The sequence below is a fragment of the Nicotiana tabacum genome, chromosome 18, assembly GCF_000715075.1.
Source record: "Nicotiana tabacum cultivar K326 chromosome 18, ASM71507v2, whole genome shotgun sequence".
Taxonomy (NCBI): domain Eukaryota; kingdom Viridiplantae; phylum Streptophyta; class Magnoliopsida; order Solanales; family Solanaceae; genus Nicotiana; species Nicotiana tabacum.
Window position 1 is genome coordinate 147,370,916 of NC_134097.1, and position 22,371 is coordinate 147,393,286.

The 22,371-nt window shown below is 36.2% G+C and overlaps 3 protein-coding genes and 2 non-coding genes across 5 annotated transcripts; 2 read left to right on the top strand and 3 right to left on the bottom strand.

Moving 5' to 3' along the window:
- The first annotated feature begins 400 nt into the window (after positions 1-400).
- On the top strand, positions 401-8,606 carry LOC107791453 (uncharacterized). Its single transcript, XM_016613535.2, has 11 exons — positions 401-826; positions 934-1,018; positions 4,632-4,825; positions 5,886-5,968; positions 6,638-6,683; positions 6,814-6,870; positions 6,967-7,021; positions 7,092-7,192; positions 7,277-7,340; positions 7,421-7,554; positions 8,245-8,606. The coding sequence occupies exons 1-11, from the start codon at positions 749-751 to the stop codon at positions 8,416-8,418; spliced, it is 1,071 nt and encodes a 356-aa protein (XP_016469021.1). The 5' UTR covers positions 401-748; the 3' UTR covers positions 8,419-8,606.
- A 1,938-nt stretch (positions 8,607-10,544) lies between these two features.
- Positions 10,545-14,254, bottom strand: LOC107791454 (THO complex subunit 4A-like). The gene is made up of 5 exons (XM_016613536.1): positions 13,939-14,254; positions 13,623-13,781; positions 12,938-13,006; positions 12,676-12,860; positions 10,545-10,967 (listed from the first exon to the last, which is right to left on the bottom strand). The coding sequence occupies exons 1-5, from the start codon at positions 14,107-14,109 to the stop codon at positions 10,793-10,795; spliced, it is 759 nt and encodes a 252-aa protein (XP_016469022.1). The 5' UTR covers positions 14,110-14,254; the 3' UTR covers positions 10,545-10,792.
- A 55-nt stretch (positions 14,255-14,309) lies between these two features.
- TRNAV-AAC (transfer RNA valine (anticodon AAC)) lies at positions 14,310-14,383 on the top strand. The gene has a single exon. It is a non-coding gene; the product is annotated as a tRNA-Val (tRNA).
- A 227-nt stretch (positions 14,384-14,610) lies between these two features.
- TRNAC-GCA (transfer RNA cysteine (anticodon GCA)) lies at positions 14,611-14,682 on the bottom strand. The gene has a single exon. It is a non-coding gene; the product is annotated as a tRNA-Cys (tRNA).
- A 3,123-nt stretch (positions 14,683-17,805) lies between these two features.
- On the bottom strand, positions 17,806-18,474 carry LOC107791455 (histone H2B.3). Its single transcript, XM_016613537.2, is given in 2 exon segments — positions 17,806-18,109; positions 18,111-18,474. Coding segments are annotated over 2 exon segments (426 nt in total). The 5' UTR covers positions 18,396-18,474; the 3' UTR covers positions 17,806-17,968.
- Positions 18,475-22,371: the final 3,897 nt, after the last annotated feature.

A 22,371-nucleotide genomic window follows, 5' to 3' on the forward strand; every position in this document is an offset into this window, starting at 1 on the left:
ACTTAGTTAGATATAGGGACAGGAATATCAAAACCGAACAAGCAGAGATATTTGTTAGCACATTCTTCACATCTAAAAAGATTTATCCTTATATTAACTACTAATAATCCACTAATATTTATCACCGGGCTGCCCTTTCTAATACACTAAAATACTATCGTATAATATCGGTATCAACAATAGTAGCGTTACTCTTACACATTATTGTAGTGCAGGTTATGTACACGAGTTAATTGTGTTATATTTTGTAGAGAGAGAAAAAAAAGGATATAAATCATCACTCATGAGAAATCAGTTATCAGTAACCTTACCGCTCACATTTTGAAAAGAAAAGCGCGTGTGTGCGTGACGAGAGACAAGATGGGTGGATTTTATCTTTCTCACCCCGCAATTTCGCATTATCCAAAAAACCCACGTGTATAAAAAAGCCACAAGCCATGTGCCCATTTCCTTCCCCATAAGCCACTACTTTCCCTACGCATAGCTCAATTAATAATTCCTTTCCTTCCACGCCACTTTAGCTTTCAAATCAAAAGTAAAATAAAGAAGTCTCAGTTACTGCTTCTTCCCTAACTTTAAAATTAATCTCTCACTGTAAATGTAACGTTTATTTACAGATATATAAAATTAATTGTTGATATTCCTCCATTGGATCCAAAATCCAGAATTATCTGGATTAGGGCAATTCCTCTGTTTTCTTCGCTTCTTCAATGTTCGTATATTTTGAAGAAATCACGCGAGATCAACAATGGCTACCGTTTCAACAGCTCGAAGCTCCGCTTATCTCACAGCTCTTACCCAAGAGATTGAAAAGAAGCTTCAACGTGTACGTATATGCTTTGATTTTGTGCGCGTGTTTCCTTTCTTTTGCGTTTTTCATTTGACTGATTGAGTTTGTTGAATTCTATGCTTTTTCTCTAATTTTCGTTTCAGGCATTGACTTCGCCGTCGCTGAGGCGTAATTTGCTGCAAGAGCTGTTCGCTGATATTGCTTTGGAAGTTGATGATCGAGCAAAAGGTAACGCAATGTTGTTCGCTGAGGCGTAATTTTTCACTCGTGTTTTGTGTGAATATTTATGTCTTTTGTTACATTGTACATTCCTTTTGTGGTTTAACCTTTAAAAAAAAAAGATATGACAAGGAAGTGTTGAAATGTGTGATGGTTTTATCTAAATGCTGAAGCTGGGGGAGACAATGCACTTATTTTTACTTAATTATATCTTGCGACTGGAAATGCTTTAAAACCTGTTGAGTGCTTTAGCAAAATTGTGATGCTCAATTAACCTTAGTGAGCCACGATAAGCAACATAAAGTCTGAAAGTTGAATGTGGAAGTTGCCTGGTTGTTAAAAGGAGCTGTGTTAAATTATGTGATTATATGTATTTACTACTGAAGCTCAAGGAGTAATTTAAGATGGCGCTTGGGGAGTGGGAGCGGGGAGAGATCTGGGAAGTTTTATGGATATATTGGTAAAGTTGGGCAAAACTTGGTTATAAGTACTCAGTGTGTCTTGAAAGTTAACTTGATGATGACTTTGCATTTCATTTAGTATATATGAAATTGGCCTTGTAGATGTTAATGTTATCAACTTTATCTTTAATTCCTTTGTCTTTTCGTCGAACCTTTGGAATATAGATTGGAATAATGGTTCCTATCTATATATGGATCTAACCGTATGGTCTGTTTTTTCCTCTCTTTGCTTCTCTTGCAAACTGAATGATTAATATGAAGAGCTTATAACTGCACCTCATTGATGAGTTTAGGTAGTGATTTTTCCTGAGAATACTTTCAGGAAAGTCTTGGAAAAAAAAAGCTACATACTTAGCACAGGCCATTGCTTAAAGGTTCTAAATTTCTCTTATTACTGCATGGTAAATTTCTCTTTAATGAAGTTGATTACTGAAAGCATTGCATGCACGTAGTGGTATAATATTAGCTGATCTTAATGATCAAGCTCTTTTCTATATTGAGAGTTGTTTAATGTATCGTATCAGTCACAGAGATGCTATACTCTATTACATATTTATACCATATATATGGATGTGTGATAGTTGCATTTGCAAGATGTCTTTAATTAAGAACTATTTCGAAATATTTCACATGGGGGGAATTTGGTGCTATGTTTGAAAGTTGTTCTAGATCCCTTTTGGTAAATGTTGTGCTCTATATGTCTAATGTGTATATTAGAGTACGACATACTCTGTTTCATTTAATATCATTAGGAGATGGTATTTTAAGATGGGGACCATTATTGTTTCATATGAGGTTTCAAACGATAAAAAGTTTGTTGCCTATTGTGAGATAACTAATACCAGGCAACGCTGGAAAGAAAGCTAATTGAGTGACCAACCCAAATGCAATATTGGGCTAAAGTTTGTATATCCCATAGTTTAAGTAAAGACATAATATTTTGACTAGTACATTCCGTGTTAATTCATGTAGACATCTACAAGGCGAATGAATGTGGTGTTTATTCTTTCCTGAGCCGAGGGTCTATTGGAAACAGCCTCTCTATCCTCACAAGGTGGGGGTAAGGTCTGCGTACAAACTAACCTCCTCAGAATCCACGGTGTGGGATAATACTGGGTATGTTGTTGTTGTAGCAACAAGGCGAATGAAGAAAATCTAGAGTAAAAATGGAAGCCAAAATCTTCACATCAGAACGGAAGAATCATCAGTTGGTGAATTATTGTGAGTATGCTAGCCACTGGTTGTAGACCTGGTAAGAAATCATCAGTTGGTGAATTATTGTTAGTATGCCAGCCACTGGTTGTGGACCTGCAGTTGCTACAACGATAGCCACCATGTAATATCACCTGACCTAATACAGTACAACTGGATTTAAGTAAGAGATTCCCATATCAGAGACTGTATAGCACCAAGATAAATTGAAGTTGCCTTGGGATGTTTTGATGGAGAAGACAGTGCATATCAATTTCTTGAGAATGTAACTGACAACCTAAGTGGAGAAGTGGTGAACAAGGTAGTAAGAATTTTTTGGCATCAACTCAAGTAGTAAGCTGAAGTGAGCAGAGGATCAAGCATTCATTTCTAGTCTCATATGATCAAACAAAAGAAAAGTCACATGGCTGCTTACTTCTCCTATCTGAACTTTCAACTTAGTCCACTAAAAAACTTTAGCATTGGGGAAAATATAAAACCAACTTTTGTGGCTTATATTTATTCTAGGGTATTTGTTTTGTCAACTTTGCAAGAAGCACCTTCTTGGTTGCCTAACTTTAGTGAAATACATTTATTCGTAAAAAGAAACCTCTGTTCTCTTTGTAAAGAGAGGAAATAATAGTTCTACGGTTTCATACCCTGGCTTCATTCTAATGTTTATGCCATTGTACTCCTTTGAGATGGGTAAAAGAACAAAGAAATATCGTTGATGTCGAAGACTTTGCAATAGGAACTTCATGAACATTGGATACCTTTATCATGTGTTCACTCTACTCGTGTGAAAATCGTCTATTCTGGCTCTAAATCTGTTTAGCTCTCTGTGATATTCATCCTCTTCAATCACTTTAATTTGTGAGAAGGGTATGGCAGTAAGACTAAAGAAAGGACTATGATTCTATTTTTAATGAGATAAATAATAATCTACCCCGCCCGGCCCTAAACTCTTTTCTCAGAAAACAAGTTTTTTTTTCCACATCTTGATTAAATGATTTCTTATAACAAATCTCACATGTTGACACCCTAGCTCCTCCTCCTAAACTTGAACTTTCTCAAACATCTCTTAGTTAGGTTCCAAGATTTATGAATTAGTGATAGAAGATGGATTTGTATTCACATTTTTTACCTTATCTTTTTCCACAACTTTTGTTTGAAAACTAGGAAAGGGAAGTGAAAGCGAGGGAAGGTCACAGTTTTCTCGTCCCATGTTTGGTTCATTAGGGGGAGAGGGGGAGGAAAGCAAATTTGAAAGATATCATCATCTTGTTTCTTCGAACTCAATTCACTATTTTGTGCGAGGGTAATCTAGAAAGGGTCTAGAGATGAAAAGAATCACCTTTCAAAGCAATTCCTTTTTCCATTGTGCCCCCACCAAATTTTTGCTTTTGTCTGAAACATATCAGTCTTATTCTCTTTGTACTAACCTTGTCAGAAAAAGAGGAACTTTCAGTTTTAAAATTCTTATTTTCTTCTCACCTTTCAATTGTTTTCTCCATACCCAAACAAAGGGAATGCACTTTCTTCTTGCTTCTTTTAGTTTGTTTTTTTTTTGTGGGGGGATAAGGAACTTGCTTCTTGGTTCTCCCCTTCCTTTCACTTTCATTCCCTGGCTTCTGAACGAATAGTGAATAGTATATACTCCTTCTCTTCATTTCCTTGTGTTCTTCTCTTTTTAAGGATTAAATCAAATTGCATGAAGGTGTATCAGTACAACAAAATATGTGTCAATAGATATGACTATCTGTGTTGTTTCTTTATCATATGTCAGAAATCTTTACCTTTAAAAAAAATGTAATACCAATTTCATTCTGAAGAATCTCATTAACCTATTTTTCAAGCTAAAAATGTCCAGAACTATGAGATATCATTTGCTAGAGGAAATTCAGAATTTTGACGATTCTTGGTGATCAATCAAGAGGAAGAACTTATTTTTGTGGTTTAACATTGAACAGAGATAATACTCAGCAGCGAGGATGCTATTACGGCTGCAGAGGAACGGGCTGAAGGACCGACATGCTACTACTATGTGCTTGCTGATCATTTTGTTCGTGTACCTCAGAACGGAAAACCGATCCTTGATCTTATTGTCCAACTGTGGAGTCAATCTTTCGCTTCAAATACTTTTGCACTCCTTTTCCATAAGTGGGTTAGTAGAATTTTTACGTCTTTCTATGATCTTAATCTCCTATCATGACCCTTGATAGGAGGGTATAGAGGTTGAGAGTTAGGGTAGAAGGTTAGTAGGTAGTCGAGCGCTTCCCTGTGTCTTCTTAGTTCAATGGTATTAATGTTAGTATGGTATCTCTTTTATCCTTTGTTTGCTATTACCACATATCTTGTATTGTTGTTACTTGCCTTCCGTACATTTGCTATCATTACATATCTTGTACTGTTGTTACGGACTATTAGTACTTCTTTCCTACTCTCTTTTGCTACCTTGGATTTCATTTTCTAAATACCTTGTATTGCTATCACTTGCTGTCAGTTCTTCTTCCATCTTTTCTTTAGCCGAGAGTCTATCGGAAACAGTCTCTCTGCCCCTTCCCCCGACCCCACTTGTGGGATTATACTGGATTGTTGTTGTTGTACTCTTTATGTAGCGGTAGAATGAGAACCCCCATTTCAAGGAATGAAAGATGCCTTCCAGGGCCACAAGTTAAGAATGAAATATGGCTCTGATGTTGATATTCTTTTTTAATTCTTTTCAAACCCCCCTTATCGTTTTATTTTTCTTTTTCCTTTTATCCAACTTATGGTGAGCCTTTTTTATCTTACTCTGTTGGACTTATGTATGTATAACGTGTTTCTCACAATATTTTGGGTTGTGCTTGTTTTCACTCATTCTTTTCTGTGAACAAACGAGCCAATAGAGGTTTTACTCTCCGAATTGACTTTCCGAATGCAGTAATTTCACTCATTTCCCTTTAAAACTGGCAGGGAATATCTATGCGTACCCTAGAATCTCTTCAATCTGTAACTATGTAGGCATATCCAATAATAAAAGCCGTATCTGATGGTGTTATCTGTAAATCTTATCTAGATGTTCATACAATGCCGCCTCGTCCTTCCCACCCTCAACTCCACACAAAAAAAAGACCTCACCAGGAAGAAAAGCAGGAAGGGCGAGGGGGAAAGGAGAGGAGATGTGTTTTTTATTCATGCAATGGTGATGAACCTACTCTTTTACATATTCTTCTACTTTGCAGTTGTTTGAGGTTCAACTTGAAAATTCTGAAGTCCTCCTCCGCTACTCATCAGCTCTTGTTCAAGGAGCTACAAATGTATTCTGGTATGAGTTTTGCTTTTATTTTAAGATTTTGTTGATCGCCAATGTCACTTCTCATTTGAGGCTTCTATTAAATTAGAAACTCAGGAAGCTAACTGTGTGTGCGTTTTCTAACACATTCTAGTGCTGACCTTGCTACTGCTTCAAGGGCACAACTCTTTGTATCCTAGATATATCAAGGGTCAAATGTGATTAAGTTCACTATACAGGGTCTTTCCTTTATGCAACAATCTTGAGGCCCTGTTGCTTTATGCACTCAGTAAAGCTTTCCCCTTATGCAACCTGCCTGAGTTTCCTTGATTAATATAGAGACATTGATTGCTTTGCATACATTTTCTCTTGCCTGACTGGTATACATCATCATGTTGGATCAACTTTAGCTTTTACATCATTATCGTCAACTCTCTTTACCTTCTTGTGTTCTTCATATCTATGTTAATATATATACGCCACTCAGAGATTTACTCTGTTGCTGCTCATAAAATAGACCTTAATATTTCTGTCAAACTGTATCGTTGTGTCAGACAGAGGTTTTCTTTTTAGAAATTATGTAGTTATTGCTCTTTCTTTTATGTGTTTCACTGTGCATAAGTGAAGAAGAACAGGTCGGGAACGGGGTGTGGGGGTTATAGTAAAGTGTGTTAAGTAATTGGTTGACATATCCTTTTGCAGGATCGACATCCAAACAAATACAAGGCGTTTCCAGAGTCTTTTTCAGGTCAAATACCCCTGAATTGATTTTTATTTGTGAAGTATTTGGAGTGAAGTGTAGCACTGGTGCTTCTTTTGTTGCTTTTAGATCGATGGAAGTAAATGGTGACAATTGATTATATGGATGTGTGTTACAGTATCTGCTTGAGGAAGTTGCCCTTGTTCCAGATCGATTAAAGAAGATCCCGTTGCAGGTCTGATGTCTGCCCCTTCTGATTTACCTGTGTGCCAAAGCAAGTCTAATTTTAGTGGGTGTGTCCTAACATCATTCGCTGTCTTCATTTTGTTAGGCCCAAAGAGATTTATTTCTCCTCCTTTCAAGGTTCATATTCTTATATAACCAAGGTAAGCTGATCTTAGCTGTAACCTTGCATACAAGGTTAAGATTACATGCTTATGTTGAATCTATTTGCAGCTGACAGGCTAGGAAGTTTTTTAAGGCAGTTTCCTGATTTTCCAAATGCTTTCTTGATTGGTGGTCCAGCAGATATATTTGTAACTGAACTAGCTGATCAGGTAAGAGAACAGGATCTTCAACATCCCCATAGTCTTTTCCTTCATTTTCGCTGGGTATCTTCTCATTTACACTTCTGATTTCAGCTTCAAAAACTAAAAGTGGAGCCAGTATTGTTGCATTACCTCTCCCAATTGAAAGTCCTTCAAGGTAAAGGTAGTTCTAGCCAGTGTTGTCAAAGGCGCGCTTAACAAAATGTATGGAGTTACATTACAGTGACATCTCTGCAGGATTAGAGTTGAGAATGGCTACCAGTACAAGATTGAAAACTTGCTTGTATAGTTTCACGTCACCAGGTGCTCCCATGTACCCAACAAGAGCTGTTCGCCATGCAGCATGGGATGCATTAGATTTGCTATATCCTGTGAGTAATCTTTCTATTATTGGAATAGACTTATGATTTGATATCATTTCAAACCAATATTCCATGAAGTATATTTATTTCAGACATTTTATGGATTAATAAAGATGTATGTATTTATCATAAAAAAATTTGGTGTGGCAAAGTAGCCTGATGCACAATGCACCTAACAAGTAGATAAAGAATTACAGAACACTAATGAACAGGGGCGGAGCTAGGACACTAGGGGATTCAATTGAGTCCTACACTGTGCAAAGAGGTCAACGACAAAAATTTTTCCATATATATAAATTGTTGGATCCCCTTGACATGAGGGGTGATTCTAGTGTAGTGCTGAAGGTAGTTCAAAAATTACTGTTAGTTACCTGTTCAAATCCTTGGTGTAGCATTCTTTCTTCTTCTTCTTTTTTTTTTTTTTTTTTTTTGAGTTCTGTTGGTGAAGTCCAGACTAGAAGTAAACCTACTCTGTGGTTGACCCTGGTGATATTTTATAAGCGGATAGCATGAAAAAGATGACTAGTTAGAAAAGTTGGTTCAATTATTTTGCCAGTGCCTCGGTAAATGTTGAATGAATTTCATTTTGACATGGAAGCATATGATAGCGGTTAGAGAACATTGGGATTGGCCATGTTATGTTCCTATATTTGGTCATGTTATGTTTTATTAACAACATGCTTTAATGTGTTGTTTCAGGTTGGACGATACCCTCGACATATCATAAGTCTCTTTTTCCGATTGCTATATCCTTGGTATTGGCCTTCTTCATTTTGGAACTTTATAAAGTCGTGCATACTTGCTATATTTTATTCTCTTTTGAGGTTAATATTTTCAAGTTGGGATAAAGTGAGGAGACCAAAGGAGCAATGATGTCGCACCAATTGTTCTACATCTAGCTGGTGTGGAGTAGTGTTGTGTTGTATGTTTTAGCCAGAAATTAGGTCATTGATGTATCAAAGCTTTTTTCCTTGCATGTAATTAGGACGTTTGGGGGATTATTGTTTTCAACGGTGGCGATGGTGTAAATTTACGGAAGTCATGATTATTCTCGATTTCCCTACTGTAGCGAATATGTTACTTCCTTGCAATACTGGTTTGTTCCCAGCTTAGCTGGCTCAACTCATACGTGCACAGAAAACAGCAGATTATTTGTCCGTGATTAAATTTGGATGAATAACTCGAGATCAAAGCCTAAAAGAACAAAATGACCTACACGGCTACATACGTCAGTAAGATGGTCCAAAATATTACGTTTCACGAGTACTCTTTTGTTTCTTGGTTAGTTTTGGAATTGTAAGAGCAATCTGCGTTTTCCAAAACTGAACACTCAGCACCTCTCATATTTTGCAGCATTGTAAGTGCACTAACTCGCACATTGTGCCTTGTTCTTTTAAAGGAATCAGGTAAAGAAAAAAAGAAAATTCAAGGCAAGACTCAATATCTTAACAGACATAAAAATTGCATTGATTTTCTTAGAAAGGATCAGAAGTGGATGCAGCGCCGATGGTATTACTAGGTGTGGACTGGCAGAAAAATCATCATATAGATTCACTACAAGCCCATTGCCAAATACCGCGAACGTTACATAATGTGTAAGTTTTTTACTCGGCCGAAGGTGAAGGTAATCACCACCGAAAGAATGCACAAGAAAGCACCTATAAAATACAATCGCAAGAAAGATAAAAGTATTCCTCGTAAACTACTACCTTCCCAAATATGGACAGGACCCGCACCTACAAACAGAAAGAAAGAAACTTCATTGTTCCTTAACTCTGTTCCAGATTGTTGTTTGGACACGCTGCAAACACCTTCGATTAAAAGGCGATCAAAAACAAAGCTCAAACCTGCTCCAGAAACATGGTCGTTCGAGCTACAAACATTCTTTACAAGAGATCCATTGATGATGATCAGCCACCATTCATATCTCAGCATATATATTTCAGGCTTTTTAAGGGAGTCAGTATGCCCTCTTTAGCACCACAGCCATTCACAGGGAAGTATCAGTTGACACATCACCCGGCAGATAATCAGCATACCTACTGGGCGGCTAATGTACATTGTCTGTGAAGGATCTAGTTGCAACTCCGAGCAAGATCATAAGAGTGAGAAGAAACCAAGAAAATTTGATTTTTGAATACGGACATAGCAGAATGCATATTCAACTCAATGATCCAAGTTTCTAATCGTTGAATTTCAATTACCAACAGCCTAATTAATATGAAATGCTGGATGATGCTCCACACTTGAAGAGATTGCAAGAGAAGCACTTTTGGGAAGCACATAAAAGATCTAAATGCACATAACCGAGATGCAAAGACGGCAAACTCGAGCAATTCTACAGTACGGGGCATAAGCTCCATAATGATGTAGAAATGCAGAAAGTCCGCCACCTCACTCAAACACCATGTTCACAGAAAGAGGACGAAGCCTCTTTCTCCGGCGACATCAACATATCATCCACAAGATGAGCAGTCTGCGGGCCCGAGAACACCATCATTCAGCTTACTCATCCCATGTATTTGCAATAAGACATAATCATTCAAAGGATTCAGCTTAGTCACCCAATTATGTTCCGACCTACCTGTTCCTAATGCAACAGTTTTTCAAGCTCGTTATAAACATGTCATAAAAGGTAGAAATATATATATTCGCAAAATAGTACATTAGGGGAGGCAGTTCTAGTCAGGGGAGGCAGCTTTAGTCGCCCAAAATTAATCCCACTTACGTTCTTCCTAAGTCAACAGTTTGTAGAACTCATTATCAACATGGATAAAATTAAGTCGACACATACAGCAAAACTGCAAAGTGCACAAGGACTGCAATTGTGAAAGCAGTGGACAAGAACAAAGCGACAAAAACTACCTCACGATTGACGCCCAAATAATTGACTACAAGAAGCACTTGCAGAACTTCAGTACACAGGGCAGCCACCACCTTCAGCTGGCGTCTGCCACCGTCGAGGCAAAGCTTTGTCGTGGGATGGGCAAGGATAAGCATTTCCACTCTAATCGTCCACCTCTTAAATAAACTAAAGAGTTGGTAGAATACACAAATCACTCCACCCAAGCACAAATCCAAATCAAGGGAACAAATAAAGAAGAAGCTCAATTCCCATACAGCAAATATTCAAATCTTCCTATAAGTACTTTCTTTCTTGCAACTTGAAAAGAGAAGAACACTAAAGTACAGAAAGTCTGGCTGCACTAGGCACTGGATGTAGAGGCAAACATTGCTACCGGACCCATCAGTTTGTCTGCATTGCTTCTGAATGATACTTCATCAGATCAGCATCTAGATCTTCTGCAGATACCTTTTCTCCACGATCTCCTCTTCCCCGTCCCCTGCTGCCTCCTCGAAATCCGCGACCGCGTCCTCTACCACCCCGTGACCTCCCAAAGCCACCACCTCTTGCTTGACCACTGTTTTACCACACATGAATTATGATTAGAATGCATTGAATAGAAACTAATTCCATATCTTCATTATCCAATTATTAATACAACTATGTTAAACAGCATCAAAAGAGAGGAAGAAACCAAATGAAAAACTCCATTACAGATTTAAAACAAACAATACTAAAACTAGAGATCAAGTTATTCAGGAAAAAAATTTACGTGATTGAAGCTAAATTCACTTACAATAGCTGTCATCTCATCATCCAATCAGCCGAATAAGTACTAATAGTTGTAAGCATATGATTCATTTAATCAAGTAAGGAAAGTGGGTGGGGTCTAAACCAGAGAGGGGAACTCTTCAGTTTTCCAAACCAAAGCCATCACATTGGCCCATCAGCATAGTAAACCTCCAACACTAATTCCAATAGATCTTTTAAAACTTCACTTCAAGGAGATAATGCTCTCAGTGCAACAATTTCGATTCTTCACCAACTTCCACGTTGCATGATGACTTTGTTTGGGTAACAACTTTCATCAAATAAACAATTATGTACTTTAACATTCCTCAGGAAAGGCAAGGTACTCAATACAAGGTCACGCTTCAAGGGGACGAACATCTAATTTGTTGGTTGAGCTAATACCAAAAAAAGGACTTAACAATTTAAACACCTGTCAAATACTTTCAAGACTGTCCCTTATGGGGACATCCAATTGAAAAAGAATACTTCCAATACTCAATATACTAAAGACAGTCGAAGCTAACACAGGGAAGTTAATGGAGCAACGAACTAAAAGAAAAGGTCTTAGTATGAGTTTTAAAGAAAAAAATCTTGATATTTATGACAGAAATCCCAATAAGTACGAAATGATTCTCCATTAGTTCAGTTCCTATTTCAAGTAATCAAAATCTACTTCATGCCCTCAAAACTACATGTGTCGTTAAACGCAAATCTTCTTGAATTAATTTATTGAATATTCATAATGTAAAAAAAAAACGAGAAGCGAAGGGAAAGAAAAGAAAGACAGCATGCCTGCTATTCAAGATAGAGGAAAGACATAATGAGACAATGTATTCTCTTGGGCCAATAAATTTCTCCTCGAAATAACTGTTGTCCCCATACTCTTGTCTAAACCTTGAAAGGTTTCTAAAAAAGCTTACTAACTCCCACTTTATACTCAATTTTCTCCTTTCCTGCAGCCAAACATAGCTTACATTCCCCGATAACTTTGCATGATAGTTGTTTCGATAAGATACCTCTGTATGATCAACCCACAAGACTACCTCCAATTTAAGTGTCTAAAACCGACCTCCCATTTATCAGTTTTCCCAAATTCAATGTCTTGTTTCGCTTCAACTGAAGTTGACTCAGACAAAACTAGCTAACTTCTCCACTTTGTTCGTATATACATGAATTTCTTCTACCGCTGAACTACAATTACCAGTCTTGTCAAACTGTTTTAAAACTTGATGCTAGAAGTAACACCCAGAAAAAAGGAACAAAATTGTGCTCCACAATCAAATATATACACTTCTTCCATGACCTTTCTAAAGAGTGGGAGTAGAGGCCTGCAAGTGCATAAAAGGAATTTCCACACATGAAGCAACCAGCACTCTCTTAGAGTTTCAATCTTATCAAAGCCTATTTTCATTTATCATCAAAGAGCTAAATAGAAAAGCTCAGAGAAAAAATTAAACCAATTTAACAATGTCCTGGTGAATAACAGATCATACCTTCTGGGACCTCCATTAGCGTCTCCAAAACCAAAAGCACCATTGAAAGCAGGGGCAGTGGGAGTGGCAATGTTGGTCCCAACAATTTCAATCTTCATTGGCTTCCCATCAAGCTGAACGTTGCTGTACCTCTTAACGGCAGCTAGTGCATCTTGTCTACGCGAGAAGACCACCTCTGCCGTTCCCTGAAGAAGCAGTTCCATTAATCTCAGCCGAACCACATTGTTTTCCTTTAAAGTGCATAGTCTCGGTTATAAAATACCTTCGATCTCCCGCTCCTATCATAATGTATAGCATAGCGTTTCAGGTCACCAGCTTCTGAGAAGAGCTCCTGCAATTCAACACATACATCTTTACAAGCTAAAATTGGTGGCCAATCAATAAACCTCCAAAGAGATTGCAAACACTACTTCCAAAATTATTAATCTTTTTTGCATAAACCGATCCAAGCACAAACTAAAAATTCCATTGGAACAAGCATCGTCAAGGCAGAAGAGTTAGCAAAATAAAGACAGCTCAATCTAGCCTGTGCGAGCATGTCCACTTTCAGTTCAATGACTTTCTTTAACCTAGTCAAAGCCTAACAGGCAACTCTATCCTCAGCTACATCTCCAGTAGTTTCAAGATCTCCTTTTTTACTTAAACATGTAGTACTCCTTTTTTCCTTTTTTTTTTGGCTTATTTACCTCCTAGCTTGATTAACATCTCCCAAGGATAATTGCATCACAAATAATGAATACAAGCAAACAGTTGCAAACGAAAGGTCAAAACTTTGACTAAAGCTCGAGAGATATTTAACTGTGCAAGTTAAAAATCAAAAGAACCCGCATAAAGGACATGAAAATTAACTAGTATGCATCAATCCCAAAATACTCATCCCTACAAATCTCCAAACAAAGAACATAATAAAAAAACAAAAACGAGCTAGAGAGGAGAGAAAAAGCTACCTTGATATCCTCATTGGAGACGCCGTAATCAAGATTGGAGATGTAGAGCTTTGTCCCAGTCGATATGGAAGACGCCGCCTGACCAACACCGGCTTGTCCAAAGGGGAAAGCTTGATCTGCCGCCGCGAACATATCATGATTCCACGCCGCCTCAGGAGCCTGAACCGCCATCAACTTTATTGGATCAGATACAACAATTTATCCAGGTTCAAAATCCGAAAAAAAATCCCTAACGCTGACGAGATTTGAAGGAAGAGACATAGATGGAACCGAAGAAAAACCAAAAAATTTCAATTGGATCTTAAAAAAATTCGACCTTGGCGGTGGAATAAGGTGCAGCTCGGTTAGCTGAACGATTGGGGAATCGGCGAGCAGGACCAGGACCGGAGGCGCCCCCACGACCTCTGCCGCGAGGTTTACCTCCGGTACCGGTTTTATTCTTCTTGATGAGATCGTCTAAGCTCATATTCAAAGCTGCCTCTGCCATTTTGTAATTTTATGTATTTGCGCCTCTGTTTGTCTGTATTTTGGGAAAGAGGAAGTAGAAATTGAAGGAAAAAGAGGAAAGGTTAGGGTTTGAGGGTACAAGAAAACGCCTCTCTCTCCAGACGAAATTTTAACTTACGCGGTCTGGTTCAGTTCGAACTGGATTATAGAGAATATAAATAGTTGGGTCTAAAGAACAAAGGTGTCGTGGTGTAGTTGGTTATCACGTCAGTCTAACACACTGAAGGTCTCCGGTTCGAGTCCGGGCGACGCCAGTTTATGGAACATATTTTTTTAATTAAGTAATGATTTTTGACACTCGCCCTCCCAAAAGAAAATTAATGAGGAAAAGTGCCTGGAGGAATAAACATTTATCTTTGTGCATTGTGCTTTTACTTTATGGTGTTCTGAATGATCGCTTACATAATATGAGTTGACGCAAGTATTCCATATCTTTCTTTTAGATGTGTTTGTTCAACAGGGATGAAATGGAAAAAATTAAAGGGCCCAACCGGGTTCGAACCGGTGACCTCTTGATCTGCAGTCAAATGCTCTACCACTGAGCTATGGACCCCATGTTGTTGTGTTCTTTACCAATTTTTATTTTAATGGTTTGCTACCACAACCTCAAACTTAACAAAGCCTTGATAATTTTTTTAGAGTCCGTTACGTAAGAAATTTTTACTTTTTTCGAAATCAACTTTTATTCATAAAAATTTTAATTTTCACTTGAAAATTTTTGAAATTTTAAAAAACTCCAAAAAATTATTTTTAAAATTTTCACAAAACTTCAAAAACAATCCAAAATTATATTCATGTCCAAACACAAACTCTAAATTTCAAATACCATTTTCACTTGAAAAAAAATTTCACCCTTTTTATAATTTTACAATTCTTATGTCCAAACGCCCACTTAATCTCCTCACACACGTATAATCATGGGAACGTGAATTCAAATAGAGAACCATTACATACTCTACACATATAAGATATTACATCAATCTGCCCCATTTGGAGGACCAATTCAATACTCCCTTTCATCAAATTCTCACAAGCCTAAGGTTCCAACTTCCAATCATGTATGCAGGACACATTTAAGACCTGGTAATACTAAAGGCAAGAGGATCTAGTTGAGACGTTTTTTTCCATGTAAACCAGCAAGTATGTTCTCCCTCCTCAGACATCAACTGGAAACTTTGCAAGCCCTTCGGATCATGGTAAAGAAACATACTACAAAATGATTGCTGCAACTTAAGGATTACCAAGTCAGGTTCTGCCAGTAGACGAGCAAGGCCTAGGGAGATCAAGTCGTCCACTCCCTTCTCTGTGGCTCACCATAAACCCTGAAAATCCCAGCAAATGAATGAGAAATAAACACAAAGAACTGAATCATACATATGTTTCAAACATGCCCTTGAAACTGATAGAAAAGACGGGGTGAGATTACTTAAACAATCGGAGGAGTCCAAAGAATTAAACATCCATCTCCAAAATAGTCAAAGATTTAGCCAATATCCGATATGTAGTTACATTGCTTAGTTGTTAAAGATATTATCAGTACACTACAAAAAGTATAGAATAAGATAATCATGCAAAAGTTATTAACCAATTCAGATAACAAACACTTTTAACTACGTTGAAAGAAAGGAACAAAAGAAGTTAAAGCTTTTCCTAAGAATTTCCTTCAAGTTACTCTAACTTGAAAGTTAATGCTTCCTAGGTTCCAAAGAATTGAAGAGACTCGCTGACCTTTGAACAGAGGTCAAAAGCAAGGATTGAGAAATTCATATTCTGGGGGCAACATTTTATTCCAATTTGGAGGAAAGACAGAAGATCCTCAAAGCAGTTAATTAGCATTTCACTCAACAAGTGTTAAAGAAAGACCATGAGGACGCAACTGCAGTATATAGAACACAAATAGGAGCACCCAAGAAACATAAAGCTAGCAGTCATAATGGAAACCCTGCATGCTGTACTGTTAGATATTGCATCTAGAAAAGCATTAGAAGCTGTGTCCTTTAGTCTATACAATAACAACACTTGCAGAGCTCGGCCTATTGGCAAAAATCAACCTTTTGTTTGTTGGATCTTTCATTTGTATGCTGCTCATTTCTAACAAATGATTCAGTTAATATAAAACTACAGTAGGCCATATATTGATTACAGATATAATTGACAAAATCATTTCATTAGGTCCTTAATCCTAAATAAATTATATCAAGACGGTAAACAAAAGCAAACAGAACAAGCTACATGTTTCTCAGGAAAAGGGAAAGGGGGAAAAAAAAGGGACGACACAAGCATTATCAAAAAATTGAATGAATGTGAAACCAAAAAAAGGACATGCGTTACCATTAAGGTTTTTTTTATGTATTCAAGAACTGCAAACTCCCCAAAAGTATAAACTTAACAAGCAAAATCCAAACATGAAATAGATCAACAGGCCAGACGCATAGACTTATTGGCTATTGCCTTGTTTTTGCATTTTTATTCGCATTTACTGTTGAGCAAGTACAAGTGTCGGTTCAAAGAAAGACAATTTAGGTACAATCTGTAGAGGAAACATCAACTGGCACGCTGCCATTACATAATGTTATCAATTCAAAAGAACCTAATCAAAGGGTCATGTACCATAACAATGTGATAAAGCTGCATCACTAGATACTACGAAGTTACAAATGAATATTCAAACCAGTCTCAGCTTTGACAATTGCTGGTTCCTATATCCTACCATATAGTGAATTAGAGTATCAAAGCCTTACCCTGAGTAATGAACAGTGCTTTTGCCTTTTCCTTGAGCAGAAAGAACAAGGCTGAATTTGCTGAACTTAACTGCGACACATCTATTCATTGAAACAAAACCGTGCAAAGAATCCAGATCCCAGCCCAAGAACAAAAGAAATAAACTACTATGAATTAAGAGTGAAAGTATTCCTATCATTTAGCTTTGATGCATACATGAGTAGAACATAGAGAAAAACAAGCAATTTACAAACAGTTTATAGCAAACAAAGTCGAGACCCCCTAGTGGGATTTTACCGGGTCGTCATTGTTGTTTATAGCAAACAAAGCACAACTACATAGCGGGGTAGTTCCAGCATGGCAAAGGTTCATTCATTAGGTATGCTCCAGGAAAGGTTGAACCTGCAGTGCATAATTAACACTACTTCACAAGTTCATGAAACAATTTCAGTATATAGGATTTCATCTATTTGACAATCTCTGTCTACTATTAAATCCCCTAATATCTAGAGGAATTTCAAACACACTGCTTTCATAACTATTAAAAGCATTCAGCTCCAGATTCAGCAAGAAACAAAAACAAGCCTTCACCATCAATATCAACCTTAATAATCATATATCCATCTACAAAGATCACTACATTAGAACCTCAATAATCCAAAAAAAAAGCAGTTCAAAACTAACTTTTATTGATAAATGCTAACACAGTTCTCTTGTCATTCCAGCAACAACAAAGTACATTTCTCTCACACCTTCCTCAGAGAAACAAAATACTACAATTTTCTAGTGCTGCTTCAGATATCTTGTGTGGCATATACAATACCATACATCTTAACCAAAATGCACCAATGCTGATATCATTTGTGAATGAACAAAGATTACAAGCTAATAACAAATGATTTAGAACTACATTTCAATTGACTGACAATAATTAGCAATGATGTAGCAAGCAATATCCAAAAAGTAAATTTGTTCATTCACTTAGCAACAGCAATTTAGTTACAATATAGAAAACCAGAAATCAAAGAAAGAAGGAAAACTAGTTTCCCAAATTTCCCAGATAAGCCTAGTTACCCAATAACCCTAAATTCCCAAATTTTCCCACATGACCTAAAAACTTAAGAACTGGTAAACTTAGTCACAGCCTTGGTTCCTTCAGAAACAGCATGCTTAGCCAATTCACCGGGTAGCACCAATCTGACCGCGGTCTGAATTTCCCTGGAAGTAATAGTCGGTTTCTTATTATACCTGGCAAGTCTAAGCCAATTTCTCAGCCAATTTCTCAAAAATATCATTGATAAAACTGTTCATAATTCCCATAGCCTTGCTTGAGATACCAATATCCGGATGAACTTGCTTGAGCACCTTAAAGATGTAGATCTTGTAGGTTTCAACACTCTTTTTAGCCTTCTTTTTCTTCTTGTCAGCACCACTGGCGCCGTCCTTCGCCGGTAGCTTCTTCCCGGCCTTTGGCTTCTTCTCCGCCGGAGCTTTCTCCTCAGCCGGCTTCTTCTCGGCGGGCTTCTTCTCTGCCTTAGGAGCCATTGAAAATTCTAGAGAGGAAGAGTAAAATTTAGATATTTGTTATAGAGAAGCAAAATGTATTTTGCGATGTTGAAATGTGAAATGAGCGTTTGGTATTTATAGATTGTTAATGCTCGTTTTAATTGGATAATAGAGAGTGGCGTGGATTGATGAGCTGGAATGATTAGAAGCGTTGATTGGCGAAGTACTTGAAAATGAGATCGACGGTTGATAGAGAATGCGTGAAAAGTAGGAAATGTGTACAGATTACTGCTTTAGAAGTACACGTGGGTATCTGTTATTTGTTTTAAGGTAGTGTTATGGATCGCTGACCTGGACTTCGAAAAAGATTGGAAAAAATTTTTTATTTTAATGGCCAAAATTAGGATGAGCCAAAATTTATGAGGCTCTGTAACTAGGGTGGGCATGGTAAATCCGAAATCTAAATCGAAATTAGAAATTTTTGAGTTTTTGATTTGGAATTTAGAATTACGGATTGGATTTTAAATTTAATTTTTAAAATTTTTGGATTACGGATTGGATATTGTCTTTAGTACTTCGTATTTTTGGATATCCGAAATCATTATATATTATATTTAGTCTATTATCCATATATCAATAGTAATATTATATTTAGTCTATTATCCATATATCAATAGTAATAAGTTCAATACTCTACCCATTACATTAGATATTATCTCAAATACTCAATATTAATTACTAAATTACTATCAGAATACTTTCTATTTGAACATGATTTTATTATTGACATTTCTTATCAGTCGTAGTAATGTCTTTGTTGTATTTTTTTATAATAACTTCATTACTTGAATACTTTATTTGGATGATTGGGGCAAGAACGAGGAACTTTTAGCCAATTTAACATGAGTAATTCATTTGGATATTCATTTTTGTAAAAAGTAGAAACATCTCAACTTATACGCTCAAAACCGAAAGTCCATAATATCCAAACAGATTAATCTGAAACTGAACTTAAAAAGTCCAATCCAATCCGAACTTATTTGGATTGTCATTTCTTCAATCCGAAAATCGAAAATCCAAATCGAAATGTGCATATTCAATTCGAATTGCCCGAACGCCTACCCCTATCTGTAACACATGTTGGACAAGGGAAAATCAAATTTCTGCCTGATTTCTCTGAGTTTTCCATTTCTTTGTTACTTTAGTTTGTTCAGTTGCAATATTTGTTGCTAGTGCCATATCCTCGATTTCAGTTGATTTTAGCACATACAATTATGCGCTCAAAATGTATCTAAATACTTTGGTTAAAATAATTGTAATGGTTGTGAAAATGGTATTTTCTTTCAAAAACCAAAAAGTCTTGAGATAGTCTAATCTACATGGTTGGAATATGCGTCTACATTTTCTGACGTGAATTTGATTCACAAATTTAATAATGCGCATCTCTTTTAGCAGCTAGCATTGATTATGCCACGATCTTTGAAGTTTATTATACGTACATTTCTCTACTTTTGAGAAGTCGTTTTTATTGAATAATATGATTCTCGTGTCTGCATCGGTGATTTCTTCTCATTTTTAATTGTAGCTTGATGTAATTCACATATGTATATAATTTATCGATGTATTCTTCTTCATGGTGATTTGTTAGAAAACATGTGAATGTTATAAAATAAAGACCGTAAAGTAAAGACAAACATATAGAGAAACTGTTACATTATTTGAATTCAAACTGATATACATAATGAACTGAAATCTCTTATATTTATAGAAGAAATGAAGCTGTTGTGTAAGCTGTTACTATACCAGGTATGGATAATCTTCTACTAAGAGCAATGTTTATCCATAACGGAGTACTGAAAGGATGAGCTTATTATACTCGATATGGATAATCTTCTACCGGGGATAATGTTTATCCATAACTGGGTACTGAAAGGATAAGCTTATTATACTCGGTATGGATAATCTTCTACCGGGGGTAATGTTTATCCATAACTGGGTACTGAAAGGATAAGCTTATTATACCCGGTATGGATAATCTTTTACCGGGGTAATATTTATCCATAATCGTGTACCGAAGTGATAAGCTTCTTTAGGAAGCTTATTTCCAATAGAGTACTAAATAAATAAATATATTTACGGTGGAGTCCCATATGGATAAGCTTCTTCAGGAAGCTTATTTACAACGGAGTACTAAATGAACATCCGTAATATAATATATTTATAACATGGAAAAATTTGTTGTGTTTTCATGTTTTATTATAAAACAATTATATAAATAATTTATATCCATGAATTACATTGCGTTTTTACCACTAGCGTCTATTAAGAAAATGGCATCGGTACATACTAGTGTGTTTCTAGGTTTAGTTTCTTCTTCTTCTTTTGCCTTTTTTATGCGCTTTAAGAAGGTGTTTCAATTCATTTGTCGTGCCAATTTTAAGGAGTCGTTTGGTTGGTAATGTAAGGGATAATGATCTTACGAGAGAAAAAAAGGTCGAATCACTTTATTTCGCGTTTGGTTGTGTTTTGCATCAAGGATTAACATACCAAAGATAAGTTATACCACAATTATAATAGTATGCTTATTTCACATTAAGTGTGGTATAATAATCTGAATATTAATTTTGGAATACAACATTAGTCCCCAAATAAATTAGGATTGACGATATGAATCTACATTCCTTTCATTAAGTTCAACTCATATCATCATCACTAATGAAATAAAATAGAAGTGCAAGTACATAGATATATGTGTGTGTGCGCGCTTCAAATAATAATAATAATAATAATAATAATAATAATAATAATAATAATAATAATAATAATAATTATTATTATTATTATTATTATTATTATTATTATTATTATTATTATTATTATTATTATTATTATTATTATTATTATTATTATTATTACCATAATTTAATTTTATTCTCAACTAGTAGGTATCACTTACATGAATTTTCCTTTTTTATTGTGCATTATCCCATCTACCAAGTCTATTGATTCTAAGGATCTATAGGTCTTTCTAGCCAACTTCCTTTCATGTGATTTTAGGTCTACCACGTTGTTTTTTAACACCTTCTCCATCGTAGTTTCATACCTACAGACCATATATCTCTAGGTCGACGAGGGGCATAACCAAACCATTTTAAGCAACCTTCTCTCTTTTTACCTTTGATGTGTGCTATTGTACCTTTTGGCGAATGTGATCATTCTTAATCTTATCTAATCTTTTGTGACGACACATTAATCTTAGTATTCGTATTTCTAGAATTCTCATCTTGTGGATACATTGAACTTTAGCAGACCAATATTCACTACTATATAAAATAGTCAGTCTAATCACAATTTTATAAAACTTACCTTTTATTTTGGTTGCCATTCATCTATCACATAACATCCAATAGCACTTTTCATTTCAAACATTCAATTACAATCACATGAATAAAATCTCCGTCTATTATTCGATTCTCTTGAAATAACGAACTTAGATATCTAAGTTGTTTGCATTTTGGTACTGCAAATTCATCTTGTCTCAATTCAATTTATCTCTTTTCATGTTGGCTAAACTTGCAGTGCATGTACCCAATCTTACTTTGCTTATCTTTAAACCCTTACTCTTTAAGGTGAATCTCTATAGCTCAAGCTTTTGGTTGACACTCTCACCAGTTTTATCAATTAGAACAACATCATCAGCAAATAGTGTATACTATTAGACCTCATCTTGTATTGTGTTAATTAGCGTATCCATAACTATGGAAAATAAGTAGGGGCTCAATGCAAAGGTATAAGCTCACTCCTATGAAAAGCTCTTTGATACCTCATATTATTATATTAACAGTAGTGATAGCTCTTTCATATTTGTCCTTTATTACATTTATATACTTAATATAATTTTATGTCTTCTTCATCATCCACCAAAGGACCTTCCGTGGTACTTGATCGAAGCCAACCCTGCACTGCTATTGAGTAGCGAGAGGTCGAAGCAGCTTTTCCCCGATTAAGGTCGGGA

What these genes read in the sequence shown, in the direction of transcription:
- LOC107791453 (XM_016613535.2), top strand. Translation starts at nt 749, where the DNA reads ATGGCTACCGTTTCAACAGCTCGAAGCTCCGCTTATCTCACAGCTCTT. An exon ending in CACTCCTTTTCCATAAGTGG is followed by an intron (nt 4,826 to 5,885) that starts GTTAGTAGAATT and finishes TCTACTTTGCAG; the next exon opens with TTGTTTGAGGTTCAACTTGA. An exon ending in GTTTCCAGAGTCTTTTTCAG is followed by an intron (nt 6,684 to 6,813) that starts GTCAAATACCCC and finishes TGTGTGTTACAG; the next exon opens with TATCTGCTTGAGGAAGTTGC.
- LOC107791454 (XM_016613536.1), bottom strand. Translation starts at nt 14,109, where the DNA reads ATGGCAGAGGCAGCTTTGAATATGAGCTTAGACGATCTCATCAAGAAG. An exon ending in TCTCCAATGAGGATATCAAG is followed by an intron (nt 13,007 to 13,622) that starts GTAGCTTTTTCT and finishes GTTGAATTGCAG; the next exon opens with GAGCTCTTCTCAGAAGCTGG. An exon ending in ATAGGAGCGGGAGATCGAAG is followed by an intron (nt 12,861 to 12,937) that starts GTATTTTATAAC and finishes CTGCTTCTTCAG; the next exon opens with GGAACGGCAGAGGTGGTCTT.